This window comes from Gouania willdenowi, chromosome 1, assembly GCF_900634775.1.
Source record: "Gouania willdenowi chromosome 1, fGouWil2.1, whole genome shotgun sequence".
Taxonomy (NCBI): domain Eukaryota; kingdom Metazoa; phylum Chordata; class Actinopteri; order Blenniiformes; family Gobiesocidae; genus Gouania; species Gouania willdenowi.
In genome coordinates this window covers 3,305,375-3,332,950 of record NC_041044.1, presented here as the reverse complement: position 1 = coordinate 3,332,950, position 27,576 = coordinate 3,305,375, and the positions used below count along the sequence as shown (strand labels likewise).

Sequence of the window (27,576 nt, the reverse complement as noted above, 5' to 3'; positions counted from 1 at the left end):
GCTGGTCTCCTTAAACAACTACAGTCTATTATGTTGATTTCTTTTGGGACAATCTTCATTGGGTACCAACCAGATAGTTTGTGATAAAGCACAGCCGCTGCCCACAGTGATGGAGACAGAAGAGGAAGTCAAGTCCATCACCCGTGATTTAAAGGAAGTTTGGGATCACAAGAATAATTTTAATTAACCATGAAATATTAACTTAAATAACTTTTAGCAGTACAAAAAGTTTTTAATATTAACCTTCTTTTTTTAAATCCAAACAAACTGCGACACAGTGACGTCATGACCCGGTGACACGGAACCGGACATTGCACGCTCGATACCGCGCTCATTACCGAGAGTGCTGTAATCTTAAAATGAACGTTTTGAACGTTTTGCAATACCAAAGTACTCCAAAATAACGAATGCACACACTTGTGGTGTTTGGAATCCGTTGGCAAAGTTTCAGGTCGAAATCATACCGCATCGCGGAGACATTTGCTCCACACACACACACACACACACACACACACACACACACACGCAAACCTTCTTTGCTTTATAGATAGATGATCACAGTCACAACTTGAACTGTGGTCTGCTGACATGATGATGCCATCCAAGATAGAAGCATAAACAAAACCCAGTGACGTCGGGGCAAAAACTCTATAGGATGTCCATTTGGGCAGCTAATTTTCCAATACAACTGATCTTTTATCCAAAACTTAACCTGGTCCAGACCAGGTTAAGTGTTCAGCCTAAGTTACCATGGTGATTTAGCTCTGTTAGAAGTTGTCCAGCGTTGTAGTACAGCACACACAAACTAAATCCTGAAAAAAAAAAAAAATATATATATATATACAGGTATATACAGTATATATAAACATAAATATAAACAGTAGTTTGACTAATATGTGCAAAACTAAATTAAATAACAAGATAACAATAACAAGATAAGATAATAATAATAATAATAAAATAAAATATAATAATAAGATAATAGTGCAGTAGTACATTGATGAGTAGTGCAGGTGAACATTTAAATTAAATAGTATGTACATGAACATTCTCAGTGACAGATTGATCCAGGGTTGTTACACTTTAAGACTTTTCATCAGACTGCTCCATGCTCGCCATCTCTGCTGCTTCATCAAATCCGTACTGGTTGTGTCTGTGTGTGTGTCTGTGCTCACACGTGTAAAAACACTGGCTCTGATTGGCTACCATGAAACATGACACCGCCTTAGCCAATCATAATCGCTCACCTTGTTTTTAACCCACCTCCTCACTACAGCTGCGTATGAAGCCAGGGTTTCTTTCTGATAACAGTGAATTCAATCAATGCATGTAACGCACCACATTTAACGTTCAGTAACGTTAACGGCGTTGTAACGGCGTAAAAAGTAATTCGTTAGATTACCCCGTTACTGGAAGCCGTTACCGAACATTGTTATTCTTCAAGCACAGAATCATGAACAAAACCAGGACAGGAATGAACAGAAGCTCCTGGATCGATGTGGGAGGAGTCTAACAACAGCTGAGTGGGAGGAGCCTAACAGGAGTCTGTTTCGTGTGTGTATGATTCATTATGTATTTGACAATAATGAACCATCAGATGTAACTAAAACAGCTTCTTCTTCTCTGGCTGGTTTTTCCATTAACCCCCCCCACCCCCACCCCTCTGTGACACCCCTTCATGCTCATCTCTACAGATTACAAGGATAATTAGCAAATTATCTCTTAAAAATCTCTTCTTCTTCTCCTCTTCCAAAGAGGGATTTGTGCCTCTTTGTTGGCAGAGTGAAGGAGGAGCTGCTGCTCTACTCCTTTGGCTCTCAAACAAAGCCACGCTTTATCAACAGCGCTAATGGAGGGAAGCAGTGCGTGAATCTTTTCTCTCATCCTTTATTCAAACTCTCAGAATGACGTGACACCATAGCATCAGTGTGAAGAGCTCAGAGGAAGTTTCCCATTAACTCCCAAATGACACAAACCATAGCAGCACACACACTGGACACTGTAGGCTGTACAGTAGGCATGGGTGGGTGGAAATGTGGGTGGAGTTTACTGGTGACGACTTGCAAAATTAATGTGCCATCTGTTATTGAGATAATGTCATGTTTTTAGATATTTGGTTATTTTTTCAAGAATCTTTTTGTTTTACTAATTCCTACTGTATATTCAGTCACATGGTCTATTGTTGGATGACTTTATTCTAACACTGACTTTCTCTGACTCATTTACTTGGCCTGGCCTTCTTTTAATTGGCCTAATTATGCATTGGCATGTTTTCATGTCATTCAATAAATATGATGAGAGTAATTTACAGTTTACACTTGTGTTATTCATAGGAAATGTGTTTTGTCTATTTTGTTGCATTTCTAATTTATAAATGTAGACTACTTGCATGGATAGGTCAATGTAACGTTTTTAGAGGGTAACGTGCTTTAGGCTGATATGTAATTGTAAGCCTCATTGTGAGGCTATTGTGCCGCCAATGCAATTTCTTTTTAATGTGTAAGTCTTTATGAATAATTTCAAACAGCATATCCATGTGTTGAGTCAGTGTTTGGTCTTTCAGGCCGAAAGTGTAATTCTGCCCCCAATTTGACCCTGGCACCCCTGATTTAAATGTTTTTACTGTGTCCCATAGTGAAGTGATGATAAAGTGGGATTTTCCTCAAGTTTTCTTTAATCTTATTGCATTAATATCAACTCAGTAAATGAAATGTCACCATCTAGTGGACATTATGTGAACTGTGGCATCTTTCTTTCTACATCAGAGGTTTCTAAATGTTTTACATTTACAGATTAAATGTGTGTTCAGGAATGTCTGAAGATGAAGAAGTGATTAAAATAAAAATAAGTCCCACTTTCACACATTAAACATTAAAAATCATCAGCTTAATTAGATTAAATGAAATGTGAAGTTTGATTAAATGTTTCTTAAGCTTGATTCAGTTTCATTAAATATTTGTTAATTTTTTTAAAAAGTGTTCATGAAATGTTTTAATAAATGTCAGCTTAATTCTATTTATTATTTATATGTTTGAAACTATTGTTTAATGAATTGTTTAAATTAAATCTTAAGCTTGATTCAAAAAAGTATTCCTTATTAAATGTTTAATTAGCCTTTTTGTTTTAATTCATTTTATTGTTATTTTATTTTTTGATTCTTGTTTTTCTCTCTTCCTTTCTTTTTGTTTTTCCTTTTTGTTTTATAAGGAGTTCATGAAAAAATTTCATTTTTTTTTTGTTTAATGAAAAAAGTGTTTGTGAAATGTTTAATCAAATGTTTGTTTTATTGAAAATAAAAATGTCAAAAATAAATGTTTGTTTAATATATAAGAATAAAGTGAATGATTAAATATTTGTTGGTATTAAAAAAGTGTTTATGAAATGTGAACCAGATAACATTGAATTAAAATATGGTTTGAACTATTTACACCATCTTTTTTATGTTGTCCACCATTTTTTTTTTTCATGTTTTGTATTTAATGTATGTTTTTGGAGTTGAAGCTTTGTACGGTGACCTAAGGACCTTTAAAAGGCAACATTAAATAAAATGTAGAATGATATCATTTATATGGCTCATTTCTGCTGCGACCACCTCCAAAAGCTGCTGTAAAATTTCCCCATTACAGAAAATATTAGTGTCATCTGCATTTAACACAAATTAAAAAGGTTTGACACCCTACATTGATCGTTAACTCATTGAGTGCCATTCACGTCTATAGATGTGAAGTGTGTTTTTCGGCTGAGGTTGCTAGGAGACAGTGTGACGAAGCTCTCCGGTGAATATCTAACTTGTACCATGATGTAGTGACCAGCTGGTGACATGTAGGTGGCAGCAGTGCACCTTTGAATGAGAGATCACCTGTGATGGGCAGAGCTCAGAGGGAGAGGAAAGGAGTTTACAAGACAGAAAATGGTTCTACAAGAGTTGAAGCTGAAGTTCCCAGCAGCTCACACTCAACCAGAGCATGTGTGGAACTGAGTCGTGACGGTGAGAGAAAACAATCAAAAAAACGGGGCAAGCAGTGACACTGGGCATGTCCGCGATGAGGAGTGTGTTGCATGTGTGGGAACTAACGGGGGAGAGACTTGGAGGATGGCCAAAATACAGTAAGAAATCTATTCAACTCTGACATACTGTATATATGATGGAGTCAAAAGAAAAAAATTCATTCTAAGTCTAAGTTTGGATAAATAATGATATATTTTATTGACACTTCATTAATCACATCCAGATAGAAAATACATAAAAAGTTTCACATTGTCAGTTTCTTCCTTTAAGTCAAAGTCCAAAGCTGAGTTCAGCAAAGTTTATTTAACTTAATCAGGTGTGAGGCTACATGTGTCAGTATTCAGAACAGACCAGAACAGGCAGAACATGGGTCCTCTATGTGGAATAATAAGAGAGAGTTTTTATTTATCTTTTACCATGTTAAAGTAATAAGTAGATAAAAATCCAACTGGATTTCTACTGGTTTAGAGTTTGTTCCCAAACAGAGAAAACAGAGGTTATATGTGTACTGTGTGTCAGACATGATGAGGATGTTTATGTGTCCAGTAGAGACTGGGCCACAGACTGGAGGACAGTTCTCTGCTCATACAGGTACATCTGGGTCTCCCACAGCATGTCCACCAGGACAGAGTCGCTCACCTCGTCCAACATCACCTCCTGAGACAGCTGAGGACTCAGTCTGACACACAATAATGCACTGGATTAACACACACACACTCCTCTGTGTTATTAACGGTTCATAACAACACAATAAAATCACACATGTTCAGTAGCGATGCAACATATTATCAGCACAACTCAAAAACACGCTAACAAGTGTCCAGAAATGGTGGAAAATGTGGTAAAATGGGATTTTAAAAACAACAGAAATTGGTTAAAAGTTGCAAATTAGAAAAGGGAAAGAAAAATAGGTAAAAATAGCTCAAAGTGTTAATATTGGCTTAAAAGTGACAAAAAAAATGGGGAAATGAAATTTAAAAAGTAAAAACAATTAGTTTAAACTGGTAAATAATGGGCATGACAAAAGGTGAATGTGGTTAAATTGGCAAAAATAGATATGAAGTATGGTCAAAAGAGGTTAAAAGTGACAATAATGGGTCAACATTAAGCATGTGAATCTCCATCACTGACAACGATTTGATACGTATCTCGCTACACTACCAGCGATACGATACATTAGCAATTCACTGAATCCCCTGACGATACGATACGATTTGATATTGATTTGATGCCAATTCATTTCTACACAATGCGATTTTGTACGATGCGATTCAACATGATTTAATGAAATTATACCAAAAATGTAAATAGTAAATAAGTAACTGTAATTCAGTATAGTACTAGAGGCAGTGGACAACAAATTTAACAAGAAGTGCACATTTTGCTTCTAATCTCTACTAGAACTATGCATCATTTTATGGAACTTATTTTTGGCCTCTTAAAAAAACTAAACACAAAAACAGGCTTTTTCATTAGTAGGATTAAGATTTAGAACCAGAGTCAACATAAGGAACAGGAAGTGGTTCCTCACATTTAGAACCTGTTTATCACACTGTCACAACTTAAACAGTAAACAGTGACATCATCACTTAAAGAGACACTTTCAATAGTAATGTCCATATTCCTGTCTGTCACAGATACTAATATGAACTGTTCAGTAGACATTAGGCTAATACAGTAGCATTAACATTTATAATATGAATAATAATAATAACCTTTCACTATTAGGTCTTTCATAACTGCTTGTGCAGAAAAAGATCAAAACTATTATTTAACAGTCACAGCTGCTGTAAACAGACCCTCACATTAGGCCCAATTTCAATACTTTTTATACCCCTCCCCTCCTCCGCCTTCACCTCCAAACTCTCGCCCACACCCCCGCCCCTCTCACTCCGTCTCACAGTTTTGATGTCATAAAACCGCGCCCTTATATCAGCGGAGCTGAGCCAAGGATGTTTTTGTGTACTTTTCCAGCCGAAGCGTCGTCATGTCTGTTGTGTGTAACGGGGCGTTCACACCAAACGCGACTGTAGCAACTGAATTGACGAGATTACATTCAAATCCTAACCTAAACTATTGTGTAACCTAAACGTACCGGGGCAAAATTAAAGCGGTTACATTCTTAAATAAGCCTGCATTCTGAGTGAACTCATCCTTTAGTAACTCCTTAAGTTATTACAGTGGCTGGGAAGTGTCAGGTGAATGCATTTACAGAAACGAACACAAATGCAAAATGGCCACAACGTTTCCGACGGACGGGTATTATGATATGATAGCCTGATATGAAAAATATAAGAGTATCCTAATCAACCTTCACTTACTTTCATACGTGTTTCGATGTCTTCTTCTTGTTCTTCTCTGTTCTGACAAGTTAAAAACATCCGCCAGAAACGTGTCCGTCTGTAATACCGGTCCGTTGGAAACACTTCCGTTGTGGAAACACTTCTGTTGTGGCCATTTTGCATTTGTGTTCATTTCTGTAAATGCATTCACCTGACACTTCCCAGCCACCGTAATTTCTACTGTAAAAGCAGCTCTGTTTATGATAAGTGAAGTGATCAGTCTCCCCTGTTCTCCCATACCCCGTAAATTAATCCACACACACAAGCGCACACGCACACACACACACACACACACACCTTGTTCATGACGAAAGGCAAAAAAGCACCACTGTGTTCAAGCGACTCATCACAGGTGATTGAAGTGACTGCAGTCGCGACAGCTGCGTTCAGTGTGAACGCACCTTAATAATAAATGGTTATAAAACAAAAGCTATGAAACAAAAACATATGGAAGCTACATACGACATACGTCAGCCAAACTACTGCCGTCCTAACTTGGCATAAAACACAACCGGTTTATATAACTTTGTAAGCTTTTTATGTGAAAAATAGGCTTACATTTATGCGAGTCCTTCTGCGCCATGTTGCTGAGTTGCGGGAAAGTCTGAAACTCCTCCATCCCCTCTGTTTTAAGTAAGCATCGGTAAAAGCTCCGCCTCTACACAATAGTGAAATGGGGCACCCCTCTGACTCTTGTGAACGTACATTTCAGAGAGGTGGGGCTAATGCTGCGTTCACACCAAATGCGTTTCTGGCGTCAAAATCGTGCCTCACACCCCTGGTTGGACGCCTCTGCTCACTGAATCAGACACTTGTCACCTGCGTCGAAGACGCTCTGGAGGCGTGTCCAAACAAGTTGGGAACATTGAGCACGTTGAGCGCATTTAGGGGAGGGGCTTCTCTGTTGCCGGTGGTGTTCATACAATAGATGATATTGTGGCGATCAGTTACGTTCATATTTCACTCAGTGACTGTGAAGTGGTGGAACATTGTGTTGAGAAGGCGGTGTTTCTGGTTGGATGTATTTTGGTGTGACTCAGTGTGTGCACTGTGATGTCAGAGGGCTATAGAGAAGTGTGGTGGAATAAGAGTGGCTTGGATTTATTTGTGCTTCTGTGCCGTTTCTGGATTCACCAGAGCTGCGCTCGGACGAGAGTCGCTTTCAGCGCTACTTCTGTCTCTCCCGTGCCCAGTTTGACGACCTGCTGACCAGCATCGGCGCGAGCATTACCTACCATTACACCAACAACAGGCGCTCTATTCCAGCAGAAGAGTGCCTGTCCATCTGTCTCCGGTTTGTGTTTTTTTTTCTGAATTCATCACCGTGGAGAAAACTCCTGATTGGTCGACACGACAGGCTATGCCCCAAATGTTCAACAATCCCAACTCCAGTATCAGCCGCGTTGGAGGCGCCGGACACACGTCAAAAGCTTTAAATCTCAAAATGAAAAGCTTCAAACGCCGCACGGGAGGCGCGGGATGCACAGCGCGACCTCACGACGCTCCCTAGATGCGAGTACACCTAACGCTTTTGGTGTGAACGCGCCATAAGGCGGAGGGGTAAGGGGGAGAAATGAGACGCAGCCTTAACGTCAATAAGACAAAGAAAGAATAAAATAAAATACACTATCACAGGTAGAGGGAGGTGCCAGAGTACTACCTTGGACTAAGTTATTACAGATACTTCTCTAACCAGTTTTACTGGAGCTCTGATTTCAGTTTGCCACAGGGTGGGGGTGGGGGCAGCAGAGCCCCTCAGTTTGTGCAGGTTTAGCAGCACGGTGTTCTGGTCAAGTTTAGAATCTTTCTACGCCTGATTTAAAGTATTTAGGTGAGTTATAAATCTCTTCTCTAGCTGCTGCTGCAGCTCCTCTCACTGACCTTCATGTTATAACTTTGTTGCGGTACCAACGTGCTTCCCGGCTTCCGTGTTCAAAACAAAACAGAAGCACGTGGTGCATTCAATGTGCCTTGGAAAAACAGGATAGAATGAAATACAGAATGAAAAAACTGTCCCGCGGCCCTGAAAACAGGAACAAGCGGGTCAGAAAATGGATGGATGATGGATGGATGAAAAAATCAATGCAACCATGGATTTTACCGATGCAGGCACGCAGTGACCGATGCATCTCGATTTCACCCGTAAATTGTACAGATGCACACTGAATGGATCGATACACCCGCATCGTGCACTTATGTATCTAGATTTTTGATTCGTATTGATTAATCTCCACATGCTTAGTCAACATATGTGACAATAGGGGCAAAAATGGTAGAAAGGGTTTATAAGTGTTTATAAGTTTATAAGTGCTGAAAATGTCTTGAAAGTGGAAAAAATGTTCAGAAAAGGCATTGAAATGTGATAGAGAAGTGTCAGAAATGGGAGTAATGTAGCAAAAATGCATTAAAAGGAGCAAAAATATGGCAAGAAAAAGGTTAAAGGTTAAAATAGGTTAAAATATGGAACGTTTATTGTATTTGCAGAAAAAAGGGTGCAAATAAGCAAAGACTGACTTTGTTCTATGAATCTATAATAACCACATTTATTTATTCATCTGAATAACATCCACTGTTATCCAGGAAGTTTACTATTATTTGCCCCATAGTATATATTCATCTTAAAGATGAGAATCCTTGTTTTAATCAGAAATAAAATGGGTTAAAAGATGACTATATACTATGGACCAAATAATACTAAACTTCCTGGATGTCAGTGCCTGATTGCTTCAGATCCTTTAAACACGTGCGTGTAGACTACGTCACTTCCGTCACTTGCAATCTTTTTTTTTTCTTTGTTTGCACATGCTGTCAAAGGTCAACACTACAAGAAGTGCAATCTATTTAAGACAGAAATGCATGTTTTGTTATTGCAATTAAATAAATGAATTTATTTTATTGCATAATTGTGACCCTCACCAGCCCTCCCTAAGGAAGGGTAATTAATACTGTACTTTATTAAAGGGAAGATATAAAAAGAGAGGGCAGTATTACACCTGGGTGAGGGGGTGGGGGGAAGGGAGCAGGGAGGAGAGACTCAAGGTAGGTAATGGAAAGGGTGGGGATGAGTTGATTATTTTAAAGTGAGAGTGAGATGTGAAGTTGTAGTAGAACATATTGTGTTGTGTAATCAAGCCAGTCTGGTGACAATTGTGAAGTTTAGGTATAATGGTGGTGGCTGTGGACAGAGAGAATGAGTGAGTGGGAAACCTAGAACAGGTATTTAGGATCAACTTGTCTAAAGTTAAGCCCAGTACCAGTTTTATCCCACAGCCCAACAAATGCCAGTGCATCGTAGACCGATGTAAGAACAGCTACTGCAAACCCAAGCGCTGCCCCAGACCCAAAGATGCAGCCAGGCCAGCAGAAAGAGCGAGGGCCAGGGAGTCCCAGGCCACCCCCCCCACAACCGAGCAGCCCTCCAGACGCCCCCAAGATCCCAATCCGAGAGGCATCCACCACCCCCCGTATACACACCCGAGAAAGCCCCAAGGAGCCGAGGACCCAGCGCACCCCGCCACCAACCCCAACCCCCAACCGCAAGCCACAAGGCAATGCCCCAGGTCGCCCCCCTGGAAGCAACCGGGGGCCGCCACCGCGGCACTCCAACGGCACACACCCAGCGTGGAACAGCAGCCCCCAGCCAAGGGCGCCCTGGACACACCCACCGGTTCGCAGATAGCAGGACAGACCTACCAGGCCTGTGGACAGTTAACCTGATAGAACGCGAAATGGGCTTGGCGGATTGAGAAAAAGTGCTTCTGAGGGCTGCAGGAAGTGTGCATCCCATAGTGAGACATCTCACCAAATATTAGGAAATAGAACCAAACAGAAAATAAAATAAAAAGCAAAATAAATCACTCAAAACATACATTTACAATCCCAATTCCCAATTGGGAAATCTTGGCACCAGATTTAGAAAACACAAACTAATTATTTTTAAATAGCAAGGATTCAACCTTTTAAATAGTACACAAAGTGCTGTAAAATAAGTTTACTGGATGTAGACGTGATTTACGCTTGTGTTGAAAGGATCAGGCACTGACACTGGATAACAGTGGATATTATTCAGATGAATAAATAAATACTGTTATCACAGATTCATAGAGCAATAGACCATCATTTTACTGACTTTATAGATGGACCCCAAAAATCTCTCCCCTTTATTCAACCACCTTCAGGTACAGTGGGGGTCCCCGCTCTCTGGGACCTTTATTTTGGGGGTAAACCAGCCCTATTAAAAACAAACACACACCTTTGGTAGAGTGTGTCCGTCATCTCACAAAAGGCTCTGGCCCTGTCCACAGCACATCCATCAGAGTCGGTACACTGAACACACACAACAGTAGGTTTAAGGGTCACACACTCCATCATCATCATCATCATCTTCATCATCATCACTGTACTCACACAGTCCACCAGCATCTTCAGCAGCTCCTTGGCTCCTACCAGACTCTTAGCGAGCTCCAGAGGGTTGGAGGGCCTGAAGACGTTCACTGAGCTCACCTCCACCTGAGGAGGTTTACCTGGACACACACACACACACGCACGCACGCGCACACACACAATCGTACGTACCAACATTTCCACGCTAAGTACTATATTGGTTTTATCAATTTATCAACAATTTATCAAGAAATGGTACAAACTGTGTCCACACAAACCCTGGTGGTAGAACAGTGAAACTACTAAGGGTGTGAGAAAAAAAAATGTATTCCACGATATATCGTGGTATTTCACTGTCCAATTAATGTATCAATCCAAAAAAAATGTAATAAAGAAAAAAAAACGTTAAATTGCGCTAACATTAGAACAGTTAAACTCCCAGTCACTAGGTGTCAGTGATACGTGAACATCAGACCTGCATCACTGCTCAATGCATTGAGCTGGTAGTTGATAGCACTTTATTTTCATAAAACATACTGAGCACTTTGATAGATGTATGTAGCTACTTAAAAAAAAAAAATTAAAACATAAAATCATAATCTGTTGTAGAAGCAAAAGTTAAACTTTTTTGAAAAATATAATTTGCCAGTTTGATAAACATTCCACTTGTTTTGATATTTGTTCTTGAATTACAGTTAGTTACCATTTACTTGTTCTAGCAAGTGGTAAAAAAATGAAATAAATTGTATTTCATTCCATTTTGTACTTGTAAAGGTGACATTTGTAATTATTGATATTACAATATTTTGTGATGTATATTGTATTGTTTAGTGTTAGAATATATTGTATTGTGACATGCAAATCGTGAATTGTATCGTATCGTCAGATTCATGGCAATGCACAGCCCTAGAAACTACACATAAAGTGTTCAGTTTATTAGCAGTATGAAAAACCACATCTCACACATGTTCTCTGTTTCTTCTAATAAATGAAATATATCATTAATAATTTAGTTCACCATTTGAATAATTGGTGTAAAAGGTTATGAAACACAGCGTTGACAGGACAAGCTGATGGTGCTGAGTTGTTCAATGTGGGCTCTATTCTCCCATATGTGTCAGTCAGCAAAGCTTCTGTCTGCGTGCTATTCTTATCAAACTTAATTTGGTCACTGCGTGCCTTCATCCCAGTTACACACTCTGGGTGGAGTGACCATAAAATGTGGACGTTCCCATTCAAATCTGGCCTTACCCCTTATCTTTAACTTTTCATGTTTTTTGAGAGGAACCAAAAGCAGCACAAATTGTCAGTTTGACTGAAAAAGCTACTAAAAGATCTATAAAGCTACTAAAAGATCTATAAAGCTACTAAAAGATCCATAAAGCTGCTAAAAGATCTATAAAGCTACTAAACAATCTATAAAGCTACTAGAAGATCAATAAAGCTACTAATCTACAGATCTAAAAATCAGGCTGAATGTTTCACTCCAATAGAAAACAATGGGATGTTTACAGGAAGTGGGGCCGTGTGACATCATCAATCATGTGATTACAGGATGAAGGAACAGAGGCTCTAAAACTGTGAAGTAGTCCCATTTTTAAAAGTTAATAAAATGAATATGATGCATAATAATGTGTTTTGTTAGTTGTAGATTTACTAATAAGTACATTTCAAAGATTTAAGTCACATTTGTAAAAACTGTGGAGGATCCTTTAACCTCTAACCACACGTTTATTTCTCAGTAACAGGAACCAACTTATTGTTGTGAGTGAGTTGAAGGTTAGTGCTGCTGCTGTTTTCTACACATCATTAAAAGTCTTACCTGTCCCAAGGGACAACACCATCCCCAACTTCTTGGTGTCCTTGCCCTGAGGGAAAGATAAATTAAAAAAACAGCTCTAGTATTTATCAAACATACGTGAGCTTCACCTCAGCTGTCAGAGTTTTGTTGTACTGATGGATTTCTGCCATGGCGTCCAGCGTGGGGTTATTGGCCAGCAGCCCGCCGTCCAGAAAACGTCCCATTGGTTGGAAGTAGGTGGGCGCGGCTCCACTGGATCGAGCTGCTCTCCATACCAGCTGATCTGAGAGGAAAGGGAAAGAAGAAGGTAAGCTATAAGCAGAGGTGACATGTGACGAAAAACAAATACTTTGTTGCTGTACTTAAGTAGTTGTTTTCTGATATCTGTACTTTACTTGAGTATTAATTTTTTTGGTGACTTTTTACTTTTACTCCTTATTTTTTAAAAACAAATATATTCCTACTCCACTATTTTAAAAATGAGTTTGTTACTTTTAAGACCTTTGAAGATGACGTCATGACATAAAAAGATGCACAACTTTGGTAGTTTGAGCTTTTTTCTGTTAGACAGGTCCCTTAGTTTTATGCTTCACATGTTCAAGTTTTTAAAAATGTTAAACTCAAAGCTGCTCTGGGTTTAACTGAGCATTTTCATTTTTTTTTTTCTTGACACGTTAAATTTACATATTTTAGTTATCATGAGTGCTGAATTCTCCAGGCGTTCAAGGGTAACAGATTTAACTTGTTTCCATGTACCAGTTTTCTACAAATTCTTAAAAAAAATTATAGAAATGGAATTTGCTGGTTTAAAAACCCTGTCTTATTATTAAAGGGACATTTGTTTTATTTATTTTTTTTACAACAAATACATTTAGTTGCATGTACTATTTTACTTTTACTCAAGTAAGGGATCAACTTTGATACTTTTACCAGAGTCATTTTTTATTCAAATATCTATACTTTTATTTTTTTCAAAAACCAAAACGGTTTTTGAAAGTATGTTGGTCTGTTTGTTGGCGTGTGTGTGTGTGTGTGTGTGTGTGTGTGTCTGTTTGTGTACACAATAACTTAGTTATAAGTTATGAACGGATTTTGGTGAAATTTTCAGAAATGTTGATAATGGGTGAAGGAACAGCTGATTCACTTTTGGTGATGTCCTGCTACCAAAATAAAACATAAATACCGTATTTTTCGTACTATAAGGCGCACTTAAAATCCTTTAATTTTCTCAAAAATCAAAAGTGCCCCTTATAATCAGGTGCGCCTTATGTATGAAATTAATATGTCAAAATGTTTTAGTGCAACTATAGTAAACTATGAAGCTTCAATGCTTGATGGATTTTTGGCACTTTAGGGCTACCGTAGTCAGGTGCCTCGTGGAGTGATATGTACCTGTATTGTTCTGTATTTTATGTGTTAAACCTGAACAATGTTGAGAGTTACTGTTAATGAGTTGAATAAAGTTTGACTTATCTGACCATTTTGTTTCGTTTAACGCGTCTCATTAATAATAATAATAATAATAATAATAACAAACCGGTGCACCTTATAATCCAAAAAATACGGTATTCCTTTCATTTTTCCATGCACACTGTGGAACTCCTGTTAAACATTGTTTTAGAACAGGGGTTCTCAACTGGTCTCACCCTGGGACCCACATTTTTCTACGGCCATTAAATCGCAACCCACGTTTTTCAAAAATAGGTGTTTTAAACACACATTCTCTTCTTTAAATCATAAATCTACATATTTTCCTGTGCAACATGCACTTCACAGCATGCCTATCATAAGAAAAGTTTCTTTCAAAATAAAAGATATATCCAACATGAGAGACTTTAAGTATTTATTTATTTTTGACCAGCTGTTCGCAACCCATCCAGTACAGGTCCGCGACCCACTTTTGGGTCCCGACCCACCAGTTGAGAATCACTGTTTTAGAACACTGATGACGATTTGGAACAGTGTCTCCGTGGATGCATACGGATCCGATCGTCCGTTTTCAAAAGTCTGCGCTAAACGAGTGCGGGTTAATTTGAGTATTGAAGACGAGTATAACTTTTCTTTAACCACCTCTGACTTTAATGATCTGAAGCTCAATTTGCAGCAGAACTCAGCACAGATTGATTATTCAGCCAAAAAGTGAACGGATTTGACATCATTTAATCGTCATTAGTCAATCATTATGGAGTCATGATGAAGACACATTTAATCAAGATTAACGCAGTGCTTCTCAAAGTGTGTGGTGCGCCCTCTGGTGGGGAATGGAGACATGACAGGTGGGGCGCCACCTATTTCAGGCTAATCTTCTTAAAGTCCTAGTGGCATGATAAAATAAGTTGATTTCAATAGAAAATATAAAAATATAGAACCCAATGATCATTCTGATATGACATGTATGGTCAAATGTTTATAGTACAGGTGAGAAATGAAAATAAATCCAACATTTCTGAGCGTATGCTGCAGTCAGAAGTTAAATCAGCTTTGGCTTTTTCCACAGTGCAGTGATTCCCAACCTTTTTAAAAGTAGCACTAAAGTGACGAGTTGTGCCAGCTCAGATATTTAGATACTGTATTTATTTTTTTTTTACTAGATTTATATTTGAGGGAGTAAAGTTATTGAAATTGTTATTTATTTAACTATTTAATGATTTCATTATTATAGTGTATTTTTTTCCAAACTAGATTTATATTTGAGGAAGTGAAAGCATAGGATACAGTTGTTTGAGACTCCGTGTGGTGTTTTAATTTGAATAATAATACTAATCTAAAAAACTGCAAAAATATAATTTAATGAGACATTTTTTTTTCCTTTGTAACAAGTGTAAGAGCAGAATAATAACAATCCCTCCAGTGTGTCTGCTCCAAAAAGATGCCATAAAAATGTGAATAAAATCAACTCATCTGTGATTAAATAAAGTGCCAAGTAGCAGCCGTTTATTCCGTTATGTGTTTCTATAGAATTGTAGATATCTGACACTTCATTACATAGTTACAATTGTAATTGTTGATATCTACAATTCTATTCCCACTAGTCATAATGTTAATTGTAGATATAAATAATTCAATTCTCAGTAGTCATAATGTTAATTGTTAATATCTACAATTATTCTTACATTTCAGGTATCATGAAAGGAATTGTACATATTTCTGACTAGTCAGAAATATATATCTGTAACATGTCAAAATTGATTTCCAGATATTTACAATTAACATTTCAACATGTGTAACACAAACACAAAATGTAATTCCTATTAGCAAAAACTAAAACTGTTAAATGTTAAAACGGCTTGCCATAAGCTGTAAGCCATAAGCTGTACCAGTATTTCTCAAACATCCCTTTACTACAGTGTTCATTTTAGGACCTCCTCAGGTCTCAGAGTCAGGTATCAGGAAAACATCTGTTAAATCTAACAGCGTCACTTATCAAAACTAGTGTCGTCAAATGGCATGGCCACAGGCTTCAAAATAAAAGTCATCAGACTCAGGCTTTAAAACGCGACATGGCATTTTATTTTGAAAAAATCGAAAGTAAAGTAAGTTGAAAAGCCATTCTTTCCTTTTAATTTTTAAAAGTTAAGATATATTAACATATTGTTTGATTACTAAATACATAGAAACTTTTCATTATCTTAATCTTTAAAAATAAGTAAATAAAAAATAACAGCTTTCAACTTACTCTCATATCCGTAGCAACAAATTGACGACATCATGTGAATCTCCGGTTTCTTCAAAATAAAATGCTGTGTCATGTTTTAAGGCCTGAGGTCGTGCCATTTGACGTGTGATGACGTTTAATTTGACAGAGGTTTTGCTGAGTCATGAGTCTATTTGGTCTCATGACTGATACCTCACTCTGAGACCTGAGGATGCCTTAAAATGTCCAAACGTTGTTAGCATCAGTGTCTACACACCTTGGTGTGTCACCTTCCTACGCTTTGATGCTGGTTCTTCTGTGTATCCTACAATCAACACATCCTCATCCTCCAATCCTGTAACTCAAACCACACAAAGCAAACCTCCTGGTTGATGTTTCACTGCCTGCTTGAACTCATTTTGTCATCACCCAGTGAGCACGCCGTTCAATGCAAAATTCTATGGAAATGTGTGATATTAGATGGTCCCAAATTATTACTTGTTCAACTTTTACTCACATTCATGTTTTGCAAAAAATCCTGTGTGATTGTAGATGCTTCTGTTGTGACAGGTCACCAGATAAAACCATCACCAGATAAACTAATACACCATCGTCTTTGTACCAGAGCCTTTTCATATTTGAATGTAGTCACAATAATCTGAACTGCTTGTTCATCACGACACATTAAAGGGTACGTGTAGTGTAAATGTATACCACAAATAATGTGTTTGTGTTACTAATAAACAAAATATGTGCACCTTTCTATTAAAAAAAACAATAAAAGGACTTTTTAGAATGATTTTATACCTTCGGGCATAAACTATGAAGTCAACATTTTGAACAGGATATGACGCACTTTTCGTTTCAACAACAGTGTTTTGTTGGTCTACAGTTTCTGAACAATGACGGAGTGTAAAGCCAATAGTTGCTATAACAACAAGAGAAAAACACCACAGAATCATTTCTTTTGTGTCTCTGAGCCAAATAACACTAAGTCAGAGTTATCCAGACGTTGGCTCCATATTATCAGAATGGGATACACACTTAAAACGTTGGCGTTCGGACCAAATTGGGTGGAATGTGAGGATTGCTTCAAGCTTAGCTGCTATGAGAGGAACCTGTGGGAAAAGCTAATGGGCTAAGCTAGTGGGTACCAAGCCAAAGTTACATCTGAAACCAGATGCGGTCCAACAGAATTCCTTCACAGAAAGTCTTTAATGCAGCTTGTAAACATACTTGTTCAGAGCACTACTAAGTTTCTGCTTACAGGGGATACAATGGGGGGGGTGTCATGGCACTAACCGCATCCCCACCCCACTTTGTCAGGAGAACTTACCCGTTGGTTAGGTGCTGATCCTCAGAGGTAGTGGAGCATCATCCAATCAATGAACAGATAACCTTTCACGCAGCTTTAATCGTAGTTTCTAACCATATTTGTGCACTTCCAACACCTAACTACTCAGCCATGGCTCGTTTCTGCTGCTAACAACAGCTCTGTCCGATAGGCTAATTCTGATGCTGAGTGGGTGCAGGGAGGCTCACAAGAAGCAGAAAGTTAATGAGAAAGGTGAACATTAAACCTAGATGCTACACTTTATCACCGAGGGGAAGTTACACATTTAGCTTGTTTAGCACTGAGAGTAAACAGAAAAGCTACACTTCCCACAATGTAAATACACCTGTTATGCATCTACCTCCCACAATGCACCATGCTGATCAACAAAAGTGTATCATATCCTGTCCTGGTTTATGCTCCGAGGTATAAATATGTTCTAAAAAAGTCCTTTTAATGTGTTTTGTTTTTAAAAAAGGTGCACAGCACATATTTTGTTTATTGGTAATACATTAAAAATATTTTATGTATTACTACAGGTACCCTTTAAATGACACGATTGTAAATGGGATTCAGGGCAGAATTGGACTGATTTGTCTGTTTGTCACAGTTTCTAGACATTCAACTGCTCGTTTTCCAGTAAAAAGTATGTAAATGTGTGATACTGTCCCAAAACATGCATGAGAAGCATTTTCGTGTTATGTCGGGGCCCAATTAAAAATAAAAAGAGTTATAAAACAAACCCAAAAACGGGTCAAATAGATTTTCCCATTTCCAAAGGTAAACTCGCGATCGTGAGGAGCTCGTATTGAACATCCACCGTTTATGAAAACCCAGTGAAATGGACGAGAAAGCAGCCACGTGACACTACATGTGATGATGTGCAACAGCGTTGTGCATGTCGAAGAACCTTGTGGAATGGTGAGAGGTCTGAACGTGGCACTGGTGGAGTACGGGGGCTCGCTGGCGACGGATGGGGGGTCATAGTTCCTGAAGATGTGCAGCTCGCCTGGATGTCGGTCTGCGAGAACACTGGTCACCATCACCCTGAACAAATAGAAAGCAAACATAGAAATACAACAAACAGCAGTACTGTCGCTTTGTATGTGAAAACATGTGTGGTCACAAGCATTAGCAGGGTTCTCACCAGGAAGTTTTCACAGTGTAGGGGGAGCACATGTTGTAGTGGGGTCAGGGGGAAACCCCCCCCATGGAAAATTTTGACATTTATAATCCTCTTAAACACTATTTGCTACATTTTGAGGGTGTTATTCCTTTTGTGGCCGCTAGACATACTTGAGGGGGCCGTAACATAATTGGGGGCTCCACGCTGTGATGTCGGCCCCTACGCTGTGTTTCAACCAGCATAGGGGCCGACATCACAGCGTAGGGGCCCCTACACTGTGATGTCGACTGCGCTGGCGAGAACCCTGATTAGGTTCAGATGTTTCAATGCAGTGTAACACCTGGGGTATTGAACATCAGTCATCTTGGTATCTTCTCCAAATTCTTTCTTCAGGAATTTCTCTAGTGGCGTGGTTTCGTACGGCCTCGACCCTTTGAACACCTGCTCTTTCATCCTGAAGTACAGGCAGCGCAGGTACTCCAAAGACTTACCTGCACACACAGGAACAACTCAACATTAGCTTAATTTAAAGGGATCTTTCACTGTTTCAAAAAATGTGCCCTAAAACTTTTGAAATGTCCTTATTAGTAGTATCTATGCCTTAAAAAAATGCATTATTTTGGACCACATACATTTTAATAACTTTTAAAAAAGGGACTACTTTACAGTTTTAGAGCCTGTGTTCCTCCATCTTGAACTCAAGTGACTGATGATGTCACACGGCCCCACTGCCCATAAACATCCCGCCTGATTTTTATATAATTTAGCATCTTTTTAAATAATTTAGCAGCTTTTTACATCCTTTAGCAGCTTTTTCAGTGAAAATGACAACTTGTGCTGCTTTTGGTTTCTCTAAAAAAAAAAAAATCAGGAAAATTTAAAAATGCTGATGTAAACCTCTTTTGTTTAGCGAAGGAAGACAAAAATAGTTGTGACTACGGATGCAAACAATTAATCGATTATCGATTAATTGTTTGCAATTGCAATTAATTGCGTTTTGAACCCGTAATTCCCCGCCAGTCCATGTGAGGGCGTGCTTGACGCCAGACGTACTTGACGCACACGCGGGAACACAGGTGAAGCAGGGCTCTGACGACAACAACAAGACAAACGAGAAGCGGTACACTGACAGGATGAAGAGGGAAAAAAAACGGTAATGGAGTAATAGAGCGACTTTAAGTTGGTTAATGACTACAAAGACGCCAAATGCACAATATGTGGAAGCATTTTAAAGAACAACAACTCCACAACTTAGTTGAATTACCACCTAAAGATGACACATTCAGCCGTGCTACAAGCAGCGAGTGGTTCTTCTCATCCAACAATCACCACAGTGTTGGGACGAATGGTATGTGATTCCACGAAAGCAGAGGGCATTACCCAGCGGATATGTAACATGGTTACTACAGACATGCTGTCGATAAACGTTGTTGACTGACAGGGATTTCGAGAGGTAATGAATTAAATCAAGCCAGGGTACAATATCCACTCTAGAACAACCATAACCATCCACATGCTACGTGAGGAAGAACGCAGCATTGAAAAGACAACTTGCAACCACGAATGTGGCCCTCACAACAGACTGTTGGACTTCCTTGTATACAGAAAGCTACATCACAGTTACATTCCACTACATTAAACCAAACTGACAGGTAATGTCAGCAGTCCTACTCACAGATAGCATGTCAGTGAGGCATACTACTGACAGTTTAGCTGACAAGTTAAACCAGGTTGTGGAAACATGGGGCGTGTAGTTGCTCGTGTACATGACAATGCATGGAATATCGTCTCGGCAAACAGTCCCACACGAGTCAATTGGCGCTCAGTTCCTTGTTTCGGCCACATTCTGCAGCTGGCCATTAACAAGGGTTTCGCTACCTACATTAACCGAGTCAAACAAAGCACTCATAAACTCATCCAATCCTGTAAAACCAGGTGGAATTCAGTCATTGAAAAGTTTTACAGACTAATGGAGCAGCGGTGTCTGCTGTACTATCAGACCACACAGTGACCAAACTCACAGATGCCAGGATGCTGGAGCTGAGGGAAAAATATTGGCAATTGATGGAGGATTTGGCGCCAGTGCTGGAAACACTCAAGTGTGCAACGACCATCATGTCTACTGAGGTGTTCATATCAGACACGTATCCCATCACCTTCAGCCTGATCAACGTGCATCTCAAGACAGACGATGGAGACACCAGCAAAGTGGGGGAATTAAAATCCAGAGTGTGTACTTCACTGGGTGAAAGGATGAATGTAAGTGTGGAGGCCACACTATGTAGCTCCACTTAAGTTAAGTTATTTTCTCAGTTACTTCACATCAATATTTCTTTCAGTTGAAACTCAACATGTTTTGTTTTGTATTGTTTGCAGCTCTCCCCTGAACAATAAGAGTGGCATCATCCAAGATGGCTGCTAAAGGAGGGCGGAGTTAAAGCAGAAGCTACCATCTTGGGGAAGCCACTGGGGGGGAGGAAGCTGTCTGTTTAATTTGTTTAGTGATTTAATAGTGAATTAGAAATGTTAGTTTAGAGTTATATTGGATTGGTTTATTATGTTTATAGTTTAGTTTGATACATTGCTTCTATTAGTTTAATTATAGGTTTTCACCACTGTATGTTTGAAAATTCCCACCCCCTAATTATCTTTGTTGGCCAGTCACCTGTGTTTAAAAACAGCACCATATTTGTCATTGGGAGATCAGTGGGGAAAGGTAAAGTTCCTGTGTTCACCTCAGTTCATTAGTTTTGTTTGAATTTACTTGATAGGTGAATTTTTGTTAAACTTAAATATTGTGTTAATAAATTCAATCATCTTTTTTGAAAGCTACACTTGTGTTCCTGCTTTTGCTGTTTGGTCCATGACATAATTGGTGGCAGTGGTGGGATGATCCAGTAAAGAACCAGGTGTATTGCTTTCTTCCTCCAAAATTTTTTTTTTTGTGGAGGTTGAGAAATGAGAGGTAGAGGGAGAAAATGAGCCAGAGAAGAGTGCAACCGAGAGCAGCTATTGGAAATGAAGGAGCCAGAAGAAACTGATGGAAAGGAGCTTGGTGCAATGGGTGGAGCAACGGATGAAGAGGTACACAGAGGAAAATCAATTGAGGATCTAGCTCAAATGTTTCAAGTCTTCATGGGACAGCAAGGAGTACGAGATGCCCAATGGAACAAAGAGATGGCTATGCAAGATAATAGATTTAGGTCTTTGCAGCATCAATTTACTCTCCTCCAGCAGGAAATATCCACCCGAGCTGATTTTGGGCAGCAATCTGTTCAGTCAATTTCTCACCAGGTGGATGGCCATCCAATTAATGCACCAGCACAGAGTCCGCTACCCTCAGCAACTGCTGAAGCTAATGAAGGTCAGTCACGGTTCTTTAGAGATCCTAAACTGCAAAAACTAACAGATTCTGATGATATTGAACATTTTCTTATAACTTTTGAACGTATTGCAGTTGCTTGCATGTGGCCTAGGTCAGAGTGGGCTTTTCAGCTAATTCCCTTGTTAACGGGTAAAGCAAGGAGTGCCTTTGTGCACATGGATGTTAATGAAAGCCTTAATTATGACCAGGTGAAGGCTGTAATTCTTAGGAAATATGACATCAATCCAGAGTCATATCGTCAAAAATTTCGAGCTCTGCAGGTGGAGGCTGATGAAACACCAAAAGAACTGTATGTAAGACTAAAAGATCTATATGGGAAATGGGTACAACCAAGAAACAAAACAGTGGATGAAATTGGTGAGGTGATTATTCTTGAACAATATCTGAGAATGTTATCTCCTGAGCTCCAGGTTTGGATCAAGGAGCAGGACCCGCAGACAGCAGCTAGGGCTGCTGGGCTGGCCGATATGTTTGTGGCTGCACGTCCGAGGCACCAATCATGGGCCTCTACATCCAGGAAACCAACCAGGTACACTCCAAAACCAGGAACTCTTCCGCCAACCATGGTGCCAGCCCCTACGGTCAGTAAGCTTCCTGTAAAAGAAAATCAAACATTTCTTAATGTGTCTGCAAAGAACTTTAAACCCATAATCTGTTATCTATGTGGGCAAGAGGGTCATACAAAACCAAGATGCCCACAAAATGTTGTGACCTTAACACAAATGTGTTACGTTCCAAGAGCAAAGTGTGAGCCCGGAAAAAGACCTCAATCACTGAAAGTGACCTCAATTGAGGTGAATGGGAAAGTTCTCCAAGCACTCATTGACACTGGGAGTACCCAAACCCTGATGCATCGTCGGTATGTTCCTGCACATGTTATTTGTAGTACTGAGTTGGTTCCAATTTGCTGTGTTCATGGAGATGAAAAACCATATCCTACAGCCAACGTCTATGTGAAAGTTGAAGGAAACACTTACCTGTTGAGAGTGGGTGTAACAGACAATCTGCCATTCCCAGTCATTTTGGGACATGATCTCCCAGTCCTTTTGGATTTGATTGCCCCAGTGAAACACTGCAACGTAGCTCTGACATGGTCCCAGGCTAAACAAGTGGATGATGTGGGTCAAACTTTGAGTACTCTTCCATTTTATAATGCAGAGATCCAAATAAATCCCACAAAGACTCCAAAAACCCGACAGCAGAGACGCCAAGAAAAATTTAGGCACACTGTTAATGAGCCCTGTGGTGCCCCTGACTTGCCACTGGGTTTTGAACTCCCAGACAACATTAGGATGCTGCAGCAGCAGGATGAAAGCTTAGCTGAGTATCTAAGGGAGGCCCAAGAAAATGCTGAGGTTAATGGGGGTTCGGAACAGACTGTGGGCTATGATATCAGGAATGGTGTTCTTTACCGCTGCAATGGGTCAGTTAGGCAACTGATGGTTCCACAAGATGCCAGGGATGCAATCCTGACACTGGGTCACTCAATTCCCTGGGCTGGCCACCTAGGGAAGCATAAAACCTCAGCCCGTATCCAACGTCATTTTTACTGGCCTGGTCTGCGCAAAGATGTATCACAGTTCTGTAGGAGCTGCCCTCAATGCCAACAAACTTCAGCTAGGTTTCCGCCCAAAGTTCCACTTCAACCTCTGCCAATAATAGAAACACCCTTTGAGCGTGTGGGAATGGACATTGTGGGCCCATTGGATAAGAGCAAGACAGGAAACCGGTTCATGTTGGTAATAACAGATTATGCCACTAAATATCCTGAAGTGTTTCCACTTAAAACGATCAAGGCGAAACCAATTGCATGGTGTCTTGTACATTTTTTTTCAAGAGTTGGGCTGCCCCAGGAGATCCTGACACATAGGGGTTCTAACTTTATGTCAAGACTGTTGCAGGATGTGTACAAGCTGCTGGGCATAAGAAGTTTGAGAACAACTCCCTATCATCCACAGACCGACGGACTCACAGAGCGGTTCAATCAAACTCTTAAGCAGATGCTCCGTAAGTTTGTTAACGACACTGGCTCTGATTGGGATCTTTGGCTCCCCTACCTCATGTTCGCATACAGAGAAGTTCCACAAGCTTCAACTGGCTTTTCACCTTTTGAACTTCTTTATGGTCATGAGGTCAGGGGCCCTTTAACACTGTTGAAGGAAATCTGGGAGAAAGATGATACTGGCAAAGAACCTGTTAATGTTGTGTCATATGTTCTCCAGATGAGGGAAAAGTTGGAGAAGATGACTGCTCTGGCCCAGGAGAACATGTTAATGGCACAGCATCGGCAGAGGGTTTGGTATGATGTCAAAGCTCGGGAAAGAGGGTTTGAGTCTGGCCAAAAAGTTCTTGTGATGTTGCCAACCAAGGAGAGCAAGCTATTGGCCAAGTGGCAGGGGCCCTATGAGGTAATTAAAAAGCTAGGTCCTACAACCTATCAAATCTCAATCCCAGGTCACCATCGTCCTATGAGGACCCTGCATGTCAACCTGCTAAAGGAGTGGGTCCCTAGACCAGCGAAGTCTTCCAGTGTTCTACTCATCAGGAATGTTACAGATGAAGAAGTGGAAGAACAATATCTGCCAGAGGAATGTTCCTCATCTGCAGATCTTGGACATTTATCTGGAATCCAGCAATTACAGGTGAGGGCATTGTGCACACCTGATATTTTCCAAGCCAACCCAGGTCACACTGACATCATGCAGCATCACATCACATTAAAGGAGGATGCAGTCATCAGGCGTATGAGTTATAGAATCCCTGAACGGTTGCTTGGTCCACTTCAGAAAGAGATTGATCTGATGCTGTCCATGGGAATCATTGAGGTTTCTCAGAGTGAGTGGTGTAACCCTATCGTTCTCGTACCAAAAAAAGATGGCACCCTTAGATTTTGCATTGACTTTAGGTACTTAAACACCATCTCAAAATTTGATTCCTATCCAACTCCACGTATTGACGAGCTGATCGACAAACTGGGAAAGGCCCGATATCTAACAACAATTGACCTTGCTAAGGGTTATTGGCAAGTTCCTTTGTCTCAGCAGTCCCGTGAGTTCACCGCCTTCCGGACACCATGGGGCCTCTTCTATTTTACAGTAATGTCCTTTGGATTGCATGGAGCACCAGCTTCCTTTCAAAGGTTAATGGACAAGGTACTGAATGGTCTGTCAGAGTTCGCTTCAGCATATTTGGATGATATTGTCGTTTACAGTTTGTCATGGGAAGAGCATTTGGAACATCTTAAATCTGTCTTTGAGTGTCTCAGGAAAGCGGGCCTCACCATCAACCCTGCTAAATGCATGCTGGCGAAAACAGAAGTAGAGTACCTCGGCTATGTCATCGGAGGTGGTGTCATTAAACCCCAAGTTCAGAAGATGAAGGCAGTTCAATCCTTCCCTTTGCCACGAACTAGAACTGAGCTGAGGTCATTCATTGGCATGTCAGGTTGGTACCACAGATTTATTCCAAACTACTGTGCTCGAGCTGCTCTGCTTACAGATATGGTGAGCCTACGACATCCAAAGCTGCTATGCTGGACTGAGGAGGCAAAGAAGGAATTTAAGGACATTCAGCAAGCACTAACCAGTGACACATGTTTGCATTGTCCTGACTTTGGGAAGCCATTTATTTTACAGACTGATGCTTCTGACCGTGGGCTAGGAGCAGTACTGCTTCAAGGATCTGTAAATGATCGTGATCCAGTGGCTTTCATAAGCAGGAAGCTGTATCCAAGAGAAAGGAAGTACTCCACCATTGAAAAAGAATGCCTTGCAGTGAAATGGGCCTTGGATTCACTAAAATACTACCTTCTTGGGAGGAAGTTTCTTCTTGAAACCGATCACAAGGCCCTGACATGGCTACATAGAATGAAGGATGCCAACAGTCGGATTACCTGCTGGTACTTGGCCATGCAGCCCTACCACTATGAAGTCCATCACGTACCAGGCAAGAGGAATGCTACAGCAGACTATCTCTCTCGCTTCCACAGCGAGAGTTCAGAGGAGGGGGAGTGTGTGGAGGCCACACTATGTAGCTCCACTTAAGTTAAGTTATTTTCTCAGTTACTTCACATCAATATTTCTTTCAGTTGAAACTCAACATGTTTTGTTTTGTATTGTTTGCAGCTCTCCCCTGAACAATAAGAGTGGCATCATCCAAGATGGCTGCTAAAGGAGGGCGGAGTTAAAGCAGAAGCTACCATCTTGGGGAAGCCACTGGGGGGGGAGGAAGCTGTCTGTTTAATTTCTTTAGTGATTTAATAGTGAATTAGAAATGTTAGTTTAGAGTTATATTGGATTGGTTTATTATGTTTATAGTTTAGTTTGATACATTGCTTCTATTAGTTTAATTATAGGTTTTCACCACTGTATGTTTGAAAATTCCCACCCCCTAATTATCTTTGTTGGCCAGTCACCTGTGTTTAAAAACAGCACCATATTTGTCATTGGGAGATCAGTGGGGAAAGGTAAAGTTCCTGTGTTCACCTCAGTTCATTAGTTTTGTTTGAATTTACTTGATAGGTGAATTTTTGTTAAACTTAAATATTGTGTTAATAAATTCAATCATCTTTTTTGAAAGCTACACTTGTGTTCCTGCTTTTGCTGTTTGGTCCATGACAGTAAGCTACATCCATTAATTTAATTATTGTAAATATTTTAACTGCTTGCATTGCACACAAAGTACATTGTTTGACAACTGTAGTTTTTACCTGCTTCTACTATCTTATCTAATTAATATAAATAATTAATATCAAGCAATCTATTAATGATGAATAGTGGTTTATTCATTAAATGATAAAATACTGAACCTATTACAAACAAATTATGATTAAAAACAATATCACATTTAAATCCAATTTATTATCTTTTTCTTCACAGATTGCTTCTGATGACATGAGGTCAACACCACCAATGCTAGCCACCATGCTGGATCCTAGGCATAAGCACCCCACCAAGGAGGATCGCAGCTCATGCCAAAATGCTTGAAGTGCTGGCAGAAGCAGAAGCCAGATGTGGGAGCTCCACATCAGCATATGCCGCTGGATACCAGCAAGAGGTGGTCGGTGCAGTGCCAGTCCAGGGAGCTGTGCTTCAGAGACACAGTGCTTATGCTTTACTCATGGGTGAAAACTATACCACCAGAAGCACTGATGACGTAGTAACAGAAGTAGACAGATTTCTGAAGTATCCGCCACCACCCCTTGATTCTATCCCTGCAGCATGGTGGAAAGTCAATGAAGGAAGGTCTCCAAGAATGGCAAACTTGGCAAGAAAGTACTTGACCATACTAGGGGTGTGAAAAAAAAAATCAATTTTAAGATATATCGCAATTTTTTGGGTGCTGATTTTAAATAAAATTTTTTCTATTTAAAAAAACTATTTTTTTTAAATTTAATTTAATTTCTTTTTTGATATTGAATCAATATTTTTGTGTATTTGTGCAATGTTTCAGTGGTGGTTACAATTCTTTCTATGTGTTGCAATGGTTATTTGATGAACTTGATTTTATGATGGCAGTGTGTAATACCTGCAATATTTATGTATGTACAGGAATTTTATTTTCA

The 27,576-nt window shown here is 39.8% G+C and overlaps 1 protein-coding gene across 1 annotated transcript in view; it reads right to left on the bottom strand.

The window, feature by feature from the left end:
- Positions 1-4,262: 4,262 nt before the first annotated feature.
- Positions 4,263-27,576, bottom strand: part of LOC114471825 (85/88 kDa calcium-independent phospholipase A2-like) — a 65,256-nt gene continuing 41,942 nt past the window's right edge. The window contains exons 12-18 of the mRNA XM_028460764.1: positions 18,969-19,119; positions 18,413-18,549; positions 12,664-12,818; positions 12,557-12,602; positions 10,759-10,874; positions 10,604-10,677; positions 4,263-4,688 (exon numbers count right to left, since the gene is read on the bottom strand). Coding sequence (XP_028316565.1) covers positions 4,544-4,688; positions 10,604-10,677; positions 10,759-10,874; positions 12,557-12,602; positions 12,664-12,818; positions 18,413-18,549; positions 18,969-19,119 — 824 coding nt within the window. The 3' untranslated portion in view covers positions 4,263-4,543. The remainder of the gene's footprint in view (positions 4,689-10,603; positions 10,678-10,758; positions 10,875-12,556; positions 12,603-12,663; positions 12,819-18,412; positions 18,550-18,968; positions 19,120-27,576) is intronic.